The 20,469-nt window shown below is 34.4% G+C and overlaps 2 protein-coding genes across 3 annotated transcripts in view; one reads left to right on the top strand and one right to left on the bottom strand.

Moving 5' to 3' along the window:
* LOC140443500 (WD repeat-containing protein 3) overlaps window positions 1–20,469 on the top strand; it is a 730,789-nt gene that overhangs the window by 610,943 nt on the left and 99,377 nt on the right. The window lies entirely within an intron of this gene.
* LOC140443137 (uncharacterized) lies at window positions 5,629–20,045 on the bottom strand. Its single transcript, XM_072534224.1, has 3 exons — window positions 19,627–20,045; window positions 18,587–19,572; window positions 5,629–5,761 (listed from the first exon to the last, which is right to left on the bottom strand). Exons 1-3 carry the CDS (start codon window positions 19,900–19,902, stop codon window positions 5,629–5,631), a joined length of 1,395 nt encoding a protein of 464 aa, XP_072390325.1. The 5' UTR covers window positions 19,903–20,045.

Raw genomic sequence — 20,469 nt, 5'->3', positions numbered from 1 at the left:
AATGAAACAAAGAAATTGAGAGGTACAGACATATTTATAAATGAAAACTGTCCAAAAGACATACAAATTAAAAGAAAGGATCTTCGCAAATATCAAAAAGAAGCAAGAGAGAAAGGTCAAAATGAAGGTATTCGTTATAACAAATTGCTTCTAAATGGCGAATTATTCACGTTGAGTCAACTGCAAACTTTATCACAACAAAAGGAAGATATAGAAACAGAAGATTTGAAAAATAATAATGCTAGAAAATATTGTGATAGATCCCTTTCGGAGGAAGAGTTATCAATGGACATTACGACAGAAAGAACAACGAAAATTACGAAAACAGCGCACCCAAAAAAACAAGTAACGAAAGCAAGTTGGACGGATAAACAAGAATAAGAAAATAAAATGAAAACAGCAATTGAAGACGATATTACCGAAAACGGAAGACAGAAATAAATAGTTACTGTCGGTAGCATACTTAATAGTAACAGTAACGAATATAAAAATAGTGTTAACGTGATTAAGAATTATGGCGACGGAGTCCGCATTGAGGGTGAAAATAGTATGTTTTAGAGAAATAATGATGATTTTTTTTTATGAGAACTTTTGATAATTTTTGTTTTGATTTTAATATTAATGTTGACTTTAATCTTAAGAATAAGGGTAAAGATAATAGAGTTATAAAGGTAGGCCAGAAAAATAATCAAACTGCAATAATAAATCAACGAATAATTTCTCATAATTGTAATGTGAGGAAAAATCACGACAATAACAGAGTTAAAAGTGTTAAACATGACTGTCATCACTTGACCGCTAATAGCTCATCGAATAATTTTCCAAGCTTTAGTCAAATTGACGCTAGAAAGAGGCCACGTTGGTGATAAAAAGAGTGAATGTACTGCAGACAGAATGTAAACAGGGTAAAACAAATAAAAATATGAATAAGTACAACTTGAAGAAGAAAAATAAGAAAAGTGGAACAATTTTAATTGAAACGTAGAATATAAGAACATAAGAAAAATAGGAGAACTACAAAACCTTATTGATCAAATAAAAATCTAAAAAATATTTATTTTAGCATTGCAAGAAATGAGATATAAGAACGAAGACATCTGGGAATACGGAAAATACCTAATATGTCACGGAAATTCATGAGGTGGACAAGGAGGGATGGGTTTCATAATAAGTGAAAGATACAAGAACGCGGTAAAAAGTTTTACTAACATTAACGAAAGAATAGCTATTCTGAAAATGAAAGTAACGTTTTTTGATATAAATCTCATCAACATGCACGCTTCTACAGAGAAAAAAGAAGCAGAAGAAAAGGAAAATTGTATGCCAAATTAGCCCAAGAAGTGTTAAAAATAAACAATTATAGCGTTAAAATAATTTTTTGGAGATTTAAATCGGAATAGCGGAAATATTTCAAGGATCAATAGGTGTATATAGCCTGCATGAAATAAGTAACGACAACGGGCAAAGAATTATAGATTTTGCAGGAGACGAAAAATGGTGATAAGCAGTACAAAATTTCCACACAAAAATATCCACAAAGAAATCTACAACTTTTATTTGAATAATTTTTCTTTAGAATGTATAAAAACGTTTTATAAGCCAAAAATAATTTTTTTTTTTACTTTTTAAGATTGTTTAAAAAAATCAAAGCAAAATCAACTGTATTTTTCAGCAGCTACCCCTCATACTATTTAGAATTTAAATATCTGTGTAAGATTTTTTAAAACTATTTATCGAGGTTCTGTGAAATACATTCTTGTTTCATGATTAAGTTAAATATTATTTTTTTATGTTATTAAGCCACAATGATTGGTCGTTATTGAGATGAAAATTACATTTTTAATTAACTAATATTTAACGTTTTGATTTTCACTATTTAACTTTGTTTATTGTACAAATTATGTAAAAATGTGTATACATATTTTGTACAAAAAAAGTTTTATGAGAACGATTTCCGGAATGGAAATTAAAACGTCAAACATTTAATTAAAAATGTGATTCTCATCACAATCACAACCAATAATTGAGGCTTCATCCCATAAAAAGATAATATTTATCTCATACTATTCACCGATAGCTTCGATTAAACAAGTTGTAAATTGAAATTTATGTAAAATATTCACCTACACAATTCTCTGGGAAAAATATCTAGGTTGAATAAATATAACATCTAAACGAAGATAAACGTGTTGAGCAAGTAGTTTCAATGTCGTTATTTCTTGACTATAATTGACCCAAACCGATCGATATTTATGTATCTAAATATTATTTTAAGTATTAATATCGGCAACATCTATTGGCTCTTAAATGATACCGAATACAGTGATTTTACCTCTCGATGTTAAAATGTAGGTTTGATGTAAAAAATTAAATATATAAAAAAATCGAAATATTGAAAAACCGAAAACGGTGCCAAGCCTACAAAGGTGCACTAAACGAACATACACGGCCTATAAATAGAAAATGGTAGCATTTCTTGGTGATGCTAAATTACTGCAACGTGAAAAGAGTTCAAAATGATAGCGGGATGTATATATGCATATATATATATATATATATATATATATATATATATATATATATATATATATATATATATATATATATATATATATATATATATATATACAAGACATACAGGATATTCGTGACTGTCGATATAAACAAAACCACCAGTTTATTAGGGCTGCAGTCAGAAGGTTACAAATCAAATCTAGTACATCGTGCATAAACAAAAAATCTGACATAGATAAATTGAGCAACATTTATTGTTATATACTTGAAAAACATCAAAAATAAAATAAATATTCTACCTATACATATTCTTGTATGCATAACTGGTTTCATACCGTTAAGACAGGTTTAATAGTTTAATAATTAAAAATAAAAATTACCCAATATGGTCCTCTTGTCTCTTGAAAATAAATACAATATCAAGAACAGCTAATTACATTTTAATCATATTGCTTTTTTTTCTGTTCTCTATGTATCAGAGTTAAAACACATTATCGAAAGATGTCATGAAATGAACTAAGTTTTACTATCCCGACCAAAAATCTTTAGAATTTATTGTCCATTATTATATTTATATTATTATTATCTATATTATATTATATTATATTATATATACTAGTAAGTTGCACTGACAAATTGTGATATTTTGTAAACATTTACACATTTTTTTATCTATATTACAGTGTCTTGAAAAAGGAATAAAACAATTCCGAAAGCTTGACAAAAAGTCAAAAGAGTGTTTCTACATCTCGGCCAACCTTCTGACTTCAGCCCTAATAAACTGGTGGTTTTGTATATATATATATATATATATATATATATATATATATATATATATATATATATATATATATATATATATATATATATATATACAAATATATATACTTTGCAGATAAGTTAAATAGTAAACTCTTAAATATTGGGGAAATCTGCAAGACAGACTCTAATGAGTATCAATTGTTTCGCCGAACGTTTTCGCTAAAGAGAATTAATTTGGCTTCTTCAGGGCTGAAAGAGAATAAATTATAATTAGCTACCATATATTATCTATTAAAAACATTATTGATCTTACCGTAACTTAGAATTGCAGAGTTAGAATGTTAAAGAACTTAGCTAGTAACAACATAGTGGTGTTTTTTGTTACTATGTGCAAAAAAAGTTTTTTTTTAACGTTGGAAATGTATGGTAGCTTTGAACTTAAAACGTAAAGGTTTACCCAAGGTTAATCTAAAAACCCAATGTAACTACATTTAAAAGGAGGTAATTCTTTGAATTGTCGGCAATAACTAAATTTTTGATTGTTAGAAAGTTTAAATGTGAGGTTCTGTTTTACCAGAACGCATGTGCTGACAATTCAAGTAGTTCTTTTGAATCTTTATGCCGTTAAGGTTCCTTGGTAAAACCGAATGAAGTTGAATCCCAGTATAGGGAAATATTACTTTAGATTTTCTTAATTGAAATTTTTTTTTTATAATTATATTGTTCATGTATTATTATAATAATATCTTATTGATATGTATCTAAGAAAAGCAAGGGAATGTTATCTTTCTTAGTTAATATATATAACATATATGATACAAAATTATATATTGAAATAAAATTCACACTCAAATATCTTAAACAAAAAATATCTCATACAATGATTATCAAAATTTTGTTCTACGTACGTGAACCTTCAAAAATTAATGTTATATACTATATAAATTAAAATTTAAAATCAAAATTGTTGTTCTATATCTCCTGATAAATATTTCTATCTTTTCTGAAGCAATTAAAAAAAAACTTTGTTGATAAAGGAAAAACTGACGAATAAAAAAAAACTATCTGATGATGAGTTGTCCAAATCCTTGTTCCTTGTAGCCTACACTATCTATTCTTAGCAGTTCCCTAGGTAATCAGCAATCTTACAACAAATTATTGCGAGCCTCTCGTCTTCAATGATCTCCTTCAGATGCACGTATCGTTCAAAAGATAAACTTCTCCTCTCGATAAACTGAATCTCTCGTTTCGGCCTGAACAGTGACTCTTGGAATATATAAGTAGAAAAGTATGACTTACAATATTTTACTGGGTCCGCTTCCGTCAGGATACACTTAGTCCGCGAAAACTCACAAACATTCACTTTTAATGCTTACTAACACTTGGGAACCGCCAGGGAACAACGACTGTTCGCCTTGCACCCTTCGAAAACAACTCCTGATCTTTTTTTCCTCTAAAATCTAGCTAAACTCTCATTCATCTATCTCTCCCACTTTTTTTCACTCTTTGCCAATCAAAGTTCGTCATATTTATCCCCATTTAGATAACAAACAACAACCTTAACTACAATTATAACTTTCCTAAAACTATTAACATGTTAATCGTTTCTACAAATTCTTAAAAACTAACGGAGAAATATAATTTCTAAATTCTACGCTATTGTCTTTATTCACTGTACAAGTCCATTTGGAAAACCCGGTTGCATTGTTCAATTCACTACGTTCACTCAAATATATTTTACAAAGAAAATAATTTATGCATATCTTAAATTTTGTTTACTACAGGTAATCCAAAGATAATGGACTTTCTTTTCTTTGAAATATCTTTCATAGTTTATCAGTTGAAATATTTTGAATTATTATATTTTATAATTTGAAATATATTAAAAGCAAACCAATATTATTTTTAATTTTTACATAGCATAACAACTCTCCAGGATATCTTGAAAATCTATTTAGATGGTCTATTTAGTAATTTCAATTTTATCTTTGGCGGATAAAATGAATCATAACAACATCCCCGCCTTGTTGGTTAGGATAAAATGATAACAAGAGAAATTTTTTTTGTTTGAGAGAAAATATTTTTTTCACTTATAAAAAAAATATTTGTATCTCAAACAAAAAAAATTTATCTTGTTATCATTTTATCCTAACCAACTTCTTTTATTTTTCGTAAAGATTCAATTTTCTGGGAAGCCTGTTCTTGTCTTAGAGCCATATCTTTCTCGAGCAGCTTCCTCACCCCTTTAATACTACTGCCAAAGTCGCAACAACACTTTGATCCCATTTTAGGATCGTACTGCAAACTGATCTGATTTAAGATCTTTTTAGTTTCATTCGCTATCGAATCCAGTTAAGCTGATCCTGAAAAAGCTTTCCTGTATGTTTTTTGTGAGTTTTTGTAACCGATATTTGTTTTGGTATGCGCAGATGAATCAGGTATTTGAGATCCTTGTTTCTGCAAGTTTTCTACATCAAAGCTTAATCTTTAATTCGAAAAAACAAATTTACTGGCTGTACCATAAGATTCTAATTCCCCAATTTTTCGTTTTTGTTCTCCTAAAAGTCTTAAAAATCTGTCAATTTTCATTTTTAAACTTTCTTCTATAAATGTAAATTTATTTAGGCGATCCATAAGTCCTTTTTTGTCATCAGTTTTCATTTCCAGCAACATCTGCAAATTTTTCTTTTCAAATTTTACAGCTTCCAACTCGGAAATTAATTCCGTTTTCTCCATCTCGCATACTTCTTCTTTAAACACTCCCGTTTCAATTATATCTTGTCCCTTCTCTTTTATCAAACCTGATTTTTCTTTTTCTTCTTCGGCTGAACTCATCTCTTCTTTTGCGGAATTCTCTATTCCATTTTTTAATTTTGATTTCTGTTTTTTCTTCTTTCTCTGTCCTTGCTTCGTTGTCAAATTCATTTCTACCGTTTGTTCTTTGTTTAAATCATCAGTTTTCCGATTCTCATGTTTCTTGTCCTTTTCCGTGTTTTCTTCACATTTTATTTTTCTTTCATCCTCATTTTGTTCACGTGTGTTCACTGTCCATAATATTTCTTCACAAAATTCTGGACTCTCGTCCATAATTGCCATTTCTTCTTTGTCCTCATCCTTCATTTCTTCTTCTGGTTTTTCTCTATCTTCAATTTCCATTTGGTATTCCGAGCACCACGTTTCTACTCCTTTCGTTTCTCTTATGATCACTTCCTTTTCTTCCTGCTTCCTTTCTGTTTTATCGTCGGTTGCCACCAATTCTTCTGTACCTTCTATTTCCTGTTTTTCTCTTGTCTCCACCTTGTTTTCCTGGCTTCTTTTCGAACTCTTCTTCTTTTTCTTCCTTCTCTTTTTCTCTTCTGATTGATTTTTTTCTTGTCCTTTCAGTTTATCCTCTACGGTCATATTGATTTCTTTATGTTTTTACTGTTCGTTTATTCTTTCAAAAATTTTTGTCCTATCTGTTCCCTTTTCTTCTTCTGTGTTGTCTGGTTCTGCTGTGATTTCCAGTTTATTTTCCGAAAAATTAATGGTGATATGTTTTTCACTTAATTCATCAATTCCCGCAATCATATCATGATTTAAATCTTCGATCACCACACATTGCATAATATGGAATTGGTCTCCCACTCTAATCCGTACTCCCAAACCTTCGTTTACTGTCGTCAATTTTTTATTGTTTGCACCCACTAAAGCAGCCCTAGGAATCTTATACACAAATCTGTCCAAATTTAATTCTTTTACTAGTTTTTTATTGATTAAAGATATCTCCGATCTAGAATCAATCAAAATTTTAATCGCTTTTTACTTACTTAGTCCTAAGCCTTTCTACCGTTAGGTGTAAGGCTGGCGGGGTTAAGATTTGCACTGTTGTCTCCATGCTATCCGTTCTTGTGTTAGATTTCGTGCACTTTCCCATGTCAATCCTTTCTTCTCAACTTCTTTTCTGATTTCGTCTACCCACCTAACTCTTGGTCTTCCTCGTTTGTTTTTCCCTTGCATTCTCGTTTCAAACACTCGTTTTGTTAATCTTTCATTCGACATTCTACACACGTGCCCGAACCATCTTAGTTGTCCCTCTACTATTTTTTCGTTTATTGGTTCTAGTTTTAGGTTTTGTCTGATTGTTTCGTTTCGTATTTTGTCTGTCCTCTTTCTGTTTGCTATTTTCCTCAGGAACCTCATTTCCATAGCATTGACTCGAGATTTTTGTCTTCCTGTCAATGTCCATGACTCGCTATTATAGATGATTGTAGGTCTAACTACTGATTTAACGACTGCCGTTTTTACCTTCTCCGGTATTTCTTTTTTCCCCAAAAATGTTGTTTTCATAGTGTTAAATAAGCTTCCTGTTCGTCCCATTCTCTCATTTATTTCCATGTCTTGTTTACCGTTTGATTCAATTATTGCTCCTAGGTATTTAAAATGTTCCACTTGTTCTAGTTGTTTTCCGTTTAATTGTATTGCGTGTGTCTTTCTCTTATTTGAAATTATCATTGTTTTTGTTTTCTCTGTATTTATTTTCATATTTATGTTTGACAGTTCTTCTTCTAGGATTTCAAGGTTGTTCTGTAGGTCTTCTCTGTTTTCTGCTATCAAAACCATGTCGTCTGCAAATAGAAGCTCTGATAGTTGAGTCTGTTTCATTTGCCAGTATCCTAATGTTAGTTTTTATCATTCTTCTTTTGGCTTTCTTTATTGCTTCATCCAGTACCACTGAGAACAGCAGTGGGCTCAACACGCATCCCTGTTTGACGCCTTGACTTGTAGTAAATTCTTCGGATTCCTCGTTGTTGGTTCTCACCGTATTTGTATTATTATTGTACATATCCTTTATTACATCAATTGTTATCCTGTCAACTCCTCTTTCCTTTAATGTCCTCCATACGTCCTTTCTTTGTATTCTGTCAAACGCCTTTTCCAGATCAATAAAGCATATATGTATTTCTCTATTTTTATTGATTACTTTCTCACTTATTTGTCTTATTGTGAATATGTGGTCTTGCGTGCTTCTGTCCTTCCTGAATCCACATTGTGTATCTTCCATAGTTGGTTCTATTTGGGTTTTTATTCTTGTTTCTATTATTCTTGCGAATACCTTCCCAGGAATACTTGATATAGTAATACCTCGGTAATTATTACAGTTTCTCTTGTCGCCCTTTTTATGTATTGGTAGTATAATGTCTTTCTTCCAGTCCTGTGGTATTTCTGCTCTCTTTATGATATCATTCATTAGTTCTTTCATGCTGTTCACTCCCTCTATTCCCATGAATTTTATCATTTCCGGGGTGATATCATCCTTGCCTGGTGCTTTGCCCAATTTAACTCTTTCAATTGCCTTTTCTAGTTCCTCTGTTGTTATGGGTTCTACTTTTTGTTCTTCATTAATTTCTTGTATCTCCACTATGTTGTCTACGTCTGTATGAGTTAGCTCTTTGAAATGTTCTCTCCATCTTTCCATTATTTGGTTTTCTTCTGTTATTACCTTTCCATTCTTGTCTTTTATATTCGGCATCATGTGTTCTTTCTTTTGTCTGAGCTGTTTTAATGCGCCATAGAAGAGTTTTTGGTTTTCTCTATAATTATTTGTCATTTTTAGTCCAAACTTTTCCCATGACCTTTCTTTTTCTGCTTTCACAGCTATTTTAACCTCTTTTCTTTTTTCTTTATATGCCTCATAATCTTCAGCGCGCTTTGTACTTAGATATCTCTTCCATTTTTCTTTTTTGTTCTTTACTTTCCTTCGTATTTCGTCCGTCCACCATTCAGTTCTCCTCATGCTATTATTTGCTATTTTTGTCTTCCCGCAAGTTTCCTCAGCAGCTATGATTAAGCTGGTCTTGAGATTTTCCCACTTTTCTTCTATACTTGCAGTTTTTGCCCTACCTTTCAAAATATTGTCTAATTTTTCTTGGAATATCTTCTTATATCTTTCTTCTTTTAATTTGTAGCTTTTTACTTTTTCATTTACTACCTTTCTCCTCTTTTCTTCATTTTCTTTTGCTGTTCTTATTCTCATTATTACTAGATGATGATCACTGCCAATCTCTGAGCCTCTTTTGACTTTCGTGTCTTGTACTCTTTTCCATTTGTTGCTACTTACCAAAAAGTAATCTATGATTGATTTTTCATTTCTACTTTCTTGTACTCTCGTGTATTTGTGTACTTTTTTATGTTTAAATTTTGTATTTGTTATAACAAGTTTATTCTCCATACATATTTCTATTATTCTTTCACCATTTTTGTTTAGTATTTCTTCTCCTTCTTTTCCCATGCATTCCTCAATTCCGTTGTTATTATTTCCGACTCTACCGTTTAGATCTCCCATTACAATTATATTTTCTTCCCCATTGTCAATTTGCATTTGGAGCTCCTCGAAAAATTTATCCTTCTCTTCCTTTTTTGCATCTTCATTTACTCCGTAGGCTGTTATTATTGTCCATATTTCCTCGTCTATCAGTTTCATTTTCAGCGATAATATTCTCTGGTTAACATATGTTTCTTCTATAACGTATTGTAGTCTATTCGGTGCAATTATTATCCCTACGCCTTCTTTTGCTCTCTCCTTTGCATCAGCTCCTACCCAAAATAACCAATATCCTTTGTGTATTTTCTTAAAACCTCTTCCTTTCATTTTCGTTTCCGTTATTCCTAATATTTCTATTTTTTGTCTGATCATTTCTTCTACAAGTTCTACCTCTTTTCCATTGATGCTTCTTACGTTCCATGTTCCATTAATCGCTTTATGTTTTATAAAGGCATCTAAAAATATTCGATTGGAATTAGAATTTTGTCGTTCGTTTCCCGCCAACTGTGTAAACTCTCTCGGGGACAAAATATACCGAAGAGTTTTTTACTTTTGTTTAGTGGATCCTGTCTGGATTCGTTGCATACATCTTCTTCCTCGTTTTCTATTGCTACATGATTTATCTCCCTTCTATTTTGTCGTTGGAAGCTCTGATTATTTCTACCGTCCCTTTGTTCGTTCGTATTCCTATTCGGGGGATTTTGTGCAGCTCTGTTCCCGTTGTGATTTTCATATGTTCTATTTTGTGTGTCATTCCGGTTATAATTTTGTTGTCTAGTGTAATTGTGGTATTCTCTTGGCCTATATTCATTTGTTGATCGGGGATGTCGGTTTCTCTGGTCATAATTTGATTGATACCTTCTTTCCGGTCCATTGTATTGGTCATGTTGTCTTCTGTTTCTCATTTCTCTTCTTTTCGCTTCTTTTAATTGAAGGAATTGGCACAAACTATCAATATCTTGATAGTTTCTCAAAATCACGTGATCCTCCAACGTTTCTTCGAAATGTCTGCTTATCATTTCTACCAGTTGTTCGGTAGAGTATTTGTAATCTAGATATTTTGAATTGTTATATATCTGCAAAGCATATCTTTCTTCAGATATTCCCATTTTCTCGTGATATTTTCCATTCTGTAGCTCTTGGTTGATTTCCCTTTGTTTGTTTTTCCCCCAGAAATAATTGAGAAATTTATTTTCGAAATCTGTCCAATTTTCAAACTCATCTTCTTTGCTTTCATACCATAACGCTGCTTCTTCTTTCAGATGGTTTCTAATTGTTTCTTTGCAATCGTCAAAATATCTCACATGTTGCAATTTAGTTTTTAAATTTTTAACAAACGGTACTGGGTGTGTTTTTCTAATATCCCCGCCAAATTGTATTTTCGCCTCGCTTGTTCCATGGATAACCATTTCCCTTCTTTCCCCGGAATTTTGTTCCTTCTTGATTTTCTCCATTTTTCTTTCTATTTCTCGCATATCTTCTTGCAACGCGTTTTCAAATTTTGTTTCTAATTTCTCTAGTTCCTTTTTCTGGCAATTTCGTATCTCCTTCATTGTATTTTGGATACCTTTAATCTCTGTCTCTTGTTTTTCATTCTTTAGGGTTATTTCTTCTATCTGTTGTATCAGTTCTTTCTTTATCCCCTCAACACATCCTTTAATTTTCTGTTCATAGTTTTCCAGACGTTGCTCTATATTTCTGTTATATAGTTCTATTGCTTGCCTTGTTTCCCGTTGGTTTTCTTCCATTGTTTGTTTTGTTTCATCCATTTTTAGTGATGTTTCTTGTTGATTTCTATCCATTTTATCCATTTTCTTTGATGTTTCATTCATTGTTTGTGTCTGTATTTGCATCATTGCTAATAATTTTTCTAACATCCCTGTTTCTTTTATTTCCTCCTTTATTGTAGCATTTCCTTCATTATCCGATCCTTCTTCAACAATCGTTTCCTCTTCTCTGTTATCCTCCTTTCTTTCTTGCATTTTGCTTTGACTTCTTGTGGTTGACATGTTGTTTCTTTTCGTTACTGTTTTTGTCCCCGCCAAATGTGAAATTTTACCACACTCTATATGTTGAAGAACAGGACAAATATTTCTCCCCAAATTTAATAAATTTTCACGACAAATATCAAATATGCAATCCGTAAAATTCAAGTAATTCAAAATAAATATCAAATGTACGATTGGTAAAGAAAATAAAAATCAAATAATTCAATAGCAGTAAATATCAACTAACTACGATCAATCAATAAATCACATTTCTATCCACTGGAAAAATTGTCAAAATACTTTCAAATTCAAATTCCCTCAATGTTATTTTTTAATCTCTGGACCACCTGTACTTATTCCAGATCTCTTTCCCTACCATCATACGTAAAGCTGCGATATTTTCAAGCCCCACGTTGGGCGCCAGTTAATGTGATATTAAAAGTCAGAGATGCGCTAAGCAATTAATTAGCTAATTAATTAATTAATTAAACTTATTTAAATGATGCAATTATGATTTTATCACACTATTTAATTCTCTTATCTCAGGGTTATATTCGTGCTTCAATATCTATGCTTTACATATGCTAGGTAAGGTCTGAGGAATACCGGAATAATAAACATATATGATACAAAATTATATATTGAAATAAAATTCACCCTCAAATATCTTAAACAAAAAATATCTCATACATTGATTATCAAAATTTTGTTCTACGTGCGTGAACCTTCAAAAATTAATGTTATATACTATATAAATTAAAATTTAAAATCAAAATTGTTGTTCTATATCTCCTGATAAATATTTCAATCTTTTCTGAAGCAATTAAAAAAAAATTTTGTTGATAAAGGAAGAACTGACGAATAAAAAAAAAAACTATCTCTCTGATGATGAGTTGTCCAAATCCTTGTTCCTTGTAGCCTACACTATCTATTCTTAGCAGTCCCCTAGGTAATCAGCAATCTTACAACAAATTATTGCGAGCCTCTCGTCTTCAATGATCTCCTTCAGATGCACGTATCGTTCAAAAGATAAACTTCTTCTCCTCTCGATAAACTGAATCTCTCGTTCCGGCCTGAACAGTAACTCTTGGAATATATAAGTAGAAAAGTATGACTTACAATATTTTACTGGATCCGCTTCCGTCAGGATACACTTAGTCCGCGAAAACTCACAAACATTCACTTCTAATGCTTACTGTTCGCCTTGCACCCTTCGAAAACAACTCCTGATCTTTTTTTCCTCTAAAATCTAGCTAAACTCTCATTCATCTATCTCTCCCACTTTTTTTCACTCTTTGCCAATCAAAGTTCGTCATATTTATCCCCATTTAGATAACAAACAACAACCTTAACTACAATTATAACTTTTCTAAAACTATTAACATGTTAATCGTTTCTACAAATTCTTAAAAACTAACGGAGAAATATAATTTCTAAATTCTACCCTATTGTCTTTATTCACTGTACAAGTCCATTTGGAAAACCCGGTTGCATTGTTCAATTCACTACGTTCACTCAAATATATTTTACAAAGAAAATAATTTATGCGTATCTTAAATTTTGTTTACTACAGGTAATCCAAAGATAATGGACTTTCTTTTCTTTGAAATATTTTTCATAGTTTATCAGTTGAAATATTTTGAATTATTATATTTTATAATTTGAAATATATTAAGAACAAACCAATATTATTTTTAATTTTTACATAGCATAACAACTCTCCAGGATATCTTGAAAATCTATTTAGATGGTCTATTTAGTAATTTTAATTTTATCTTTGGCGGATAAAATGAATCATAACAATATATATATATATATATATATATATATATATATATATATATATATATATATATATATTTATATATATATATATATATATATATATATATATTTATATATATATATATATATATATATATATATATATATATATATATATATATATATATATATATATATATATGCTGTCACTATTTTTCCGGGTTTGACTCCGCGTTGTAAAATGCTGGTTTTCTTGAAAACCATTGTTTTGGCGACGTTTCGGCAAGGTCTCACTTGCCATTCTCAAGCCTGGTGGATCTACTTCTCGTCGTTACTCGATTAGTACTGTATCGAGTAACGACGTATTAGTAGATCCAGTAATAATCGAGTAACGACGAGAAGTAGATCCACCAGGCTTGAGAATGGCAAGTGAGACCTTGCCGAAACGTCGCCAAAACAATGGTTTTCAAGAAAACCAGCATTTTACAACGCGGAGTCAAACCCGGAAAAATAGTGACAGCACATATAGCTCCCGCGGAAACCTCAAAACAAACATATATATATATATATATATATATATATATATATATATATATATATATATATATATATATATATATATATATATATTGTTGTAAATTTATTAAAAGGTTCAATATTTATAACACTTACGGATTTAATTTATTTCTTTATTTATATTAACTTATCTGACAATAATTTATTATATCCGTACGTAACAAATTCGCGAGCGCGGGTCTTGAGAATTAACTGGCCCTCCATATAAAAATGTTGTATTTATATACGAAATCCTGATATACTAGAACAGCATCGAAAGATCGCATTGTCTTGCATCGAAAAATCGAGAAGCATCTAGTTGGATGATTCACCATAATTTGAATCTAGATCCTTCGCCAAAATTTCTACAATAAAACAGAATTATTAGTGAATAAAAACATGTTTAAAGGTTAAAACTATGACTCATATTTTTACGTAACATTGTCCCCCTCTCAAAAGATGGTTCCTCCTGGAACCTTGTTGGGACTAGAACTGGAACGGTATGCTGGTATCGGCAACTGGACCCTCTTTTACAACTTCCAGTTGTATAAAAATGACAAGGGACGGTTTTCTCTCCGCACCAGTAACTATGCGGATTGCAACAGACTAACACCTGGACTTCGGTGTCTTTAAAGATCTTCTCCACCATATTTCGGATAACCCTCCAATCTAATTGGCGGCACTCCAACTTTGGCATGGCTAACTTTTGCACGTCGGACTCTAGTACGTGCTCTCTCAATTGAAGTAAGGCTTCCCACACATCTCGGTAGGTAGGTTGGTCACGGGCAGTGTCTTTTGTTACCAGGTAGAAAAGGTAACGTGATGCATCTTGGAGTTTCAAGGTTTTACCGGGAGCTGGCACCTGGCATTGAAGTTCTGCAACTCGACCAAACTTCCTTCGAAAGACGGATGCCAACCCTGGTGCGTCTTTGATACTGGCCGGGATGGTAAGGGCCAGCGAGTAGTCATCGGGGAGCGCGAGTAGATCTTGCTTTTCTTCAGTGGTAACACCATGTCTTGCTTTACCGGTACCTCCATAGGCACCCATGAATTCCTCAAACGTGAGGTCAGACACGTCTTGGACTTGGTTTACTTCCACTTCTTCATCTACGTCGTGGTCACCTTCGAAAGACGCCAACCGGTTATGGTGTACTATCATCGGCTTTCCCCTCGGAATCTTGCTTATTCGGTAGATGACATCGTTGATCTTCTCCATAATGAGGTATGGACCTTCCCAAAACTGCTGCAATTTGGGAGAACAACCTTTTCGCTTCTTGGGATTATACAGCCATACTTTCTCGTTCTTCTTAAAGCAACCCTTTTCGGCTTGTGTATCGTACCGTTTCTTCATTCTGTCGCTAGCGATCTGAAGGTGGGAACGGACCAACTCATGTACATCGTCCATTCTTCTTCGTAATTCGATCACATAATCTTCACCTGCTACATCTTCTCCAGGTTTACATCCAAACTCGAGATCACAAGGTAGTCGCATTTCGCGTCCGAATAGGACTTTGGCTGGTGTCTGGCCTGTTGATTCGTTAACAGCAGATCTGTAGGCCATTGTGAAGAACGGAAGGTATTGGTCCCAGTCTCGCTGATGATCGGACACCATCTTTGTCAAATACTTGCCAACTGTCCTATTCATTCGTTCTACCATACCATCCGATTGCGGATGATACGCGGTAGTTCTTGTTTTCTTCATGCCTAGTCTATCACATATTCCTTGGAATAGATCGCTTTCGAAGTTCCTGCCTTGGTCACTATGTATCTCCAAAGGCACTCCAAATCGGCTGATATATTCTTGGATCAACTTATCTGCAACGGTGGCGGCCTTCTGGTCGGGAAGTGCGTAAATCTCGACCCACTTAGTAAAGTAATCCATTACTACCAGCATGTACTTGCCTCCATTTTCACTTTCTGGAAATGGCCCAGCGATGTCCAAAGCTATTCTTTCAAACGGGCTTCCAACATTATATTGTCTCATAGGAGCTCTCCTTTTTCGGTGAGGCCCGTTACTCGTAGCACAAATAGTACATTTCTTACACCAGTCTTTTACGTCGTCGGAACTGTTCATCCAATAAAACCGTTCCCGAATTCGCTGAAGGGTTTTCCTTACACCAAAATGCCCTCACGATGGACTGTCGTGTAACTGACGAAGTACTTCGGCTATTCTGCTCTTTGGGATCACCAACTGTCTTCTCTTCTCTGAACCGTCATCATTTTCCAGGACTCGTTTAAGCAAGCCATCTTCGATGATAAATGAGTCCCACTGGGCCCAATACGTCTTAACTACTGAGCATAGGTTTGATATTTCCTGCCAAGGTGGTCGACGGTTTTCCTCTTTCCATTTTCGGATTTTTTGTATAACTGGATCTCTCTCTTGTTCTTCCCTGATCTTAGTAGGCGTCCAGTCGTTGTTGACAATCGTCGTTCTTAGCACTGCTGCTTCCTTGGATTCCGTTTTGTTGCAGTGGGAACACTCTGCTGAGCATGGCCTTCTGGAAAGAGAATCAGCGTTTCTGTGGCTAACTCCGGCCCGGTGCTCAATCTTAAAATCGTATTCTTGGAGTCGTTCGATCCACCTGGCTATCTGACCCTCTGGATTCTTAAACTGCATCAACCACTTAAGGGCGGCATGGTCGGTTCGGATTAGAAACTTTCTGCCATAGATGTATTGATAGAAGTGCTCTACTGATTTAACTACTGCTAGAAGTTCTCTTCTCGTGACGCAATAATTCCGCTCAGGTTTTGAAAGAACTTTACTAAAATATCCGAGGACTCGTTCCTGTCCTCCTTGAATCTGAGACAGCACTCCTCCAATTCCCACATTACTTGCATCCGTATCTAAGATGAACTCTCCTTCTGGCAGTGAATACCCCAAAATTGGTGCTGTTATTAAATGCTTTTTCAACGTTTCAAAGGCATTTTGGCAGTCTATATCCCAGCGGTATTCTCTTGCTTCCTCTGTAAGTCGCGTTAATGGCTTAGCGATATCTGCAAACTTCTTAATAAACCTCCGGTAGTAAGTACATAGTCCAAGAAAACTTCTCACTTGATGTTTGTCAGTTGGTTTTGGCCATTCCTTAATGGAATCGATTTTTCCCTTATCCACGGCCACTCCTTCTTTACTGACTATATGACCCAGATAATTGACTTTACCTTGAAATAGCTGGCACTTCTTGGGGTTTAGCATCAATTGGGCAGCTTTAAGTCGATTAAAAACGTTTTCTAAATTCCTCAAATGATCTTCGAATGTCTCCCCCAAGACGATTATGTCATCTAAATAAACCAGGCATGTTTTCCAAGATAACCCTCTCAACACATTTTCCATAAGCCTCTCAAATGTCGCAGGAGCATTACAAAGTCCAAATGGCATAACGTTGAATTGCCACAATCCAGATCCTGTGGTGAAGGCTGTCTTTTCTTTATCGACTGGGTCCATTTCTACCTGCCAGTATCCAGACTTCAAATCTAAAGTAGAAAACAATTTACTTCCAGCCAATGTGTCCAATGTGTCATCGATCCGAGGCAGAGGATAACTATCTTTCTTGGTAACGTTGTTCAGCAAACGGTAATCCACACAGAACCTCGTCGTTCCGTCTTTCTTCTTAACCAGGACCACCGGAGAGACCCATGGGCTCGTAGAAGGTTCTATCACCCCGTCTTTCTTCATTTCCTGAACAATCGTTTCAGCTTCCTCTCTCTTCGCCTGTGGTAATCGTCGAGCTGTTTGACGAATTGGCTTAGCATTACCAGTATCAATTTTATGCTTAACAACGGTAGTTCTTCCCGTCTTTCCTCCTTTCGGTACGAAAATATCACGATACTGCCGCAGAAATTCCCTTAATTTCCTTTTCTCCATCTGATTTAGAGACTGTCCTGCAACTGCAACCATTTGGTCGAATTTGTCGTTGGAATTATCAGATGTTGTCGCCTGACGGATTATGGATGTCACAGGTACACAAGTTCCTACTTTTGTCTCTTTCTTTATGGTCACTGGGTAGTCGTTGACATTGATAAGTCTCACAGGAATTTCTTTAGCCGAAGTCACCAATTCCTTTCCAATTATGATTCCACGGCCAACCTCATCGTCGTGGTTCCAAGGCTCCATCATAACAGGTCTCCCTTCGTCTACAATTCCCTGTAGTCGCGCTACTATGATCGTTTCGCTTCTCGCAGGCACGACTGTATCTTCTGTAATGGCTGCTTGCACAGTGTTGTCATTATGTGGATGGAGAAATACCTCCTCGTTGCCAACTTTGATTACCTTATTCTTAAAATCCAATTGGAATCCATGCATATTCATTACGTCCATTCCTAATATAACATCCTCTTCGATGTCAGCAACTATAACAGTATGGACAAACTTTTCTGCCCCAATTCCCAATTGTACCTGGATTTCTCCATGAATGTTGGCATTTTCACCTGTTACGGTCCGAAGTCGTAACCTCGTTGGTAACAGTTTCTTTCAGCTGTTTATAACTGTCGGGCGTATAATGGTTCTGGTCGCTCCGGTATCCACCAACAACGTATGTCTTTTACCATTTATTTCTCCATCTACATATACACTATCTTCACGACATTTCAAAGAAGCTATTAGTATGAGAGGGTCTTTGGAAAAGTTCTGGGTCGAAGCTGCCCCCCTAAGGCTGACCCGTTCTAGTTTTCCTGATGGTGAGTTTCTTGATTTGCGTCGTACCTAGGGTGCTCACAGGAGCTTCGCACGTGTCCTATTTCGCCACAATTCCAGCATCTGATGGTCTTCGTTTTCTTATATGTCATGCTTTTCATCATATTAACGAGCTGGTCAAGTTTATCTTCATCTCCTTCCTCTTTTACAGTCCTAACTTTACTGTACCCGCCAGAGGCCTGCGTAGCTGACTCGTATTCGAGAGCGGCGGATAAGACATCAACCAGCGTCTTGTGACGAGCTAATCGTAGTGTTCTCTGCATTTCATGATCACGAAGACCATCAATAAACGTTTGAACGGCCAATTTTTCCATCATGTCTTCGGGAGCTGTTGGATAAGCATATCGTACTAATCTGGCAATATCTACCTCATATTCTTGAAGAGCCTCATCTTTCTTCTGTCTACGATTTTTAAGCTGCGACTGATATACATGCTCCAAATGTTCGTGGCCATATCGCATATTTAACCTCTTCTTCAGTTGTTCGAAATCATCGGTCTCCTCTACGGCTATGGTCTGAAGCACATCTAAGGCATCTCCTCGAAGAGCGATAGTCAGGTTTACAGCCTTTTCTTTTTCAGACCATCCATTCGCTCTTGCAGCTGATTCGAACTGTTTCATGTAGTTGTTCCATGACGATTTTCCGTCGAAAGTTGGGACTTTCACATGGACAGAACCTCCACTTCCTTCAAATTTCGGCCGTATTTCCAACTTACATTTCGTCTCGTCTTCTTTTATCTCCACTGTAATCGGATTGTTACCTCTCTCTGCTGTCCCTGTTTCTTCCATCTTCCTTTCCATCTCTTTAATCTTTTCTTCGAAGGCCAACTTATCGGCAGCAACTTGGTTTTTTAACGAAGATATTCTATCGTCCAGGGCAGACATCTCAGAAGTGACTTTAGAGATTTCTGAAGAGATGTTAGCAGAAACTTTGCTTTCCAGGGAAGAAATCTCGTTAGAAACTTTGCTTTCTAAAGAAGCGATGTCGCCGGAAACCTTCGAAATATCGCCAGAAACTTTGTTCTCTAATGATGCGATATCACCGGAAACTTTGTTCTCTAATGATGCGATGTCACCAGAAACTTTGGCTACATCACCAGAAACTTTGGCTACATCACCAGAAACTTTGGCTACATCACCAGAAACTTTCGAAATCGACGAGAGGACAGCATCTTCAAATATATAAGTCTCTGGATCTAGTCCTTCTTCTAGCAAAGCGTTCTTTAGTCGTTGGACTAACTCAGCCTTTTTTCCGGTGGAAGCTAATTCTCTGTCTTCAAGATGTCTTCTTAAATTAGTCACTGTCAGCTCATAAATCGTAGCCATTTTCACAATCTATTTTATATTCACTTGTATTATTATTATAAGTCTAATTTATGTTCGATCTCACTCTGACACCATTTGTTGTGAATTTATTAAAAGGTTCAATATTTATAACACTTACGGATTTAATTTATTTCTTTATTTATATTAACTTATCTGACAATAATTTATTATATCCGTACGTAACAAATTCGCGAGCGCGGGTCTTGAGAATTAACTGGCCCTCCATATAAAAATGTTGTATTTATATACGAAATCCTGATATACTAGAACAGCATCGAAAGATCGCATTGTCTTGCATCGAAAAATCGAGAAGCATCTAGTTGGATGATTCACCATAATTTGAATCTAGATCCTTCGCCAAAATTTCTACAATAAAACAGAATTATTAGTGAATAAAAACATGTTTAAAGGTTAAAACTATGACTCATATTTTTACGTAACAATATATAGGGTGAGTCGCCACTGACGCGACAGAAAATTACAGTGAAAGAGTAAGATTAAAAAAAAATTACATTAATAGTTTGTAAGTTAATAACAGCTACATTTTGAAATATACATGGCGTCCCA

This window comes from Diabrotica undecimpunctata, chromosome 6 (assembly GCF_040954645.1).
Source record: "Diabrotica undecimpunctata isolate CICGRU chromosome 6, icDiaUnde3, whole genome shotgun sequence".
Lineage (NCBI taxonomy): Eukaryota > Metazoa > Arthropoda > Insecta > Coleoptera > Chrysomelidae > Diabrotica > Diabrotica undecimpunctata.
This window is presented reverse-complemented; position numbering and strand designations above follow the sequence as displayed.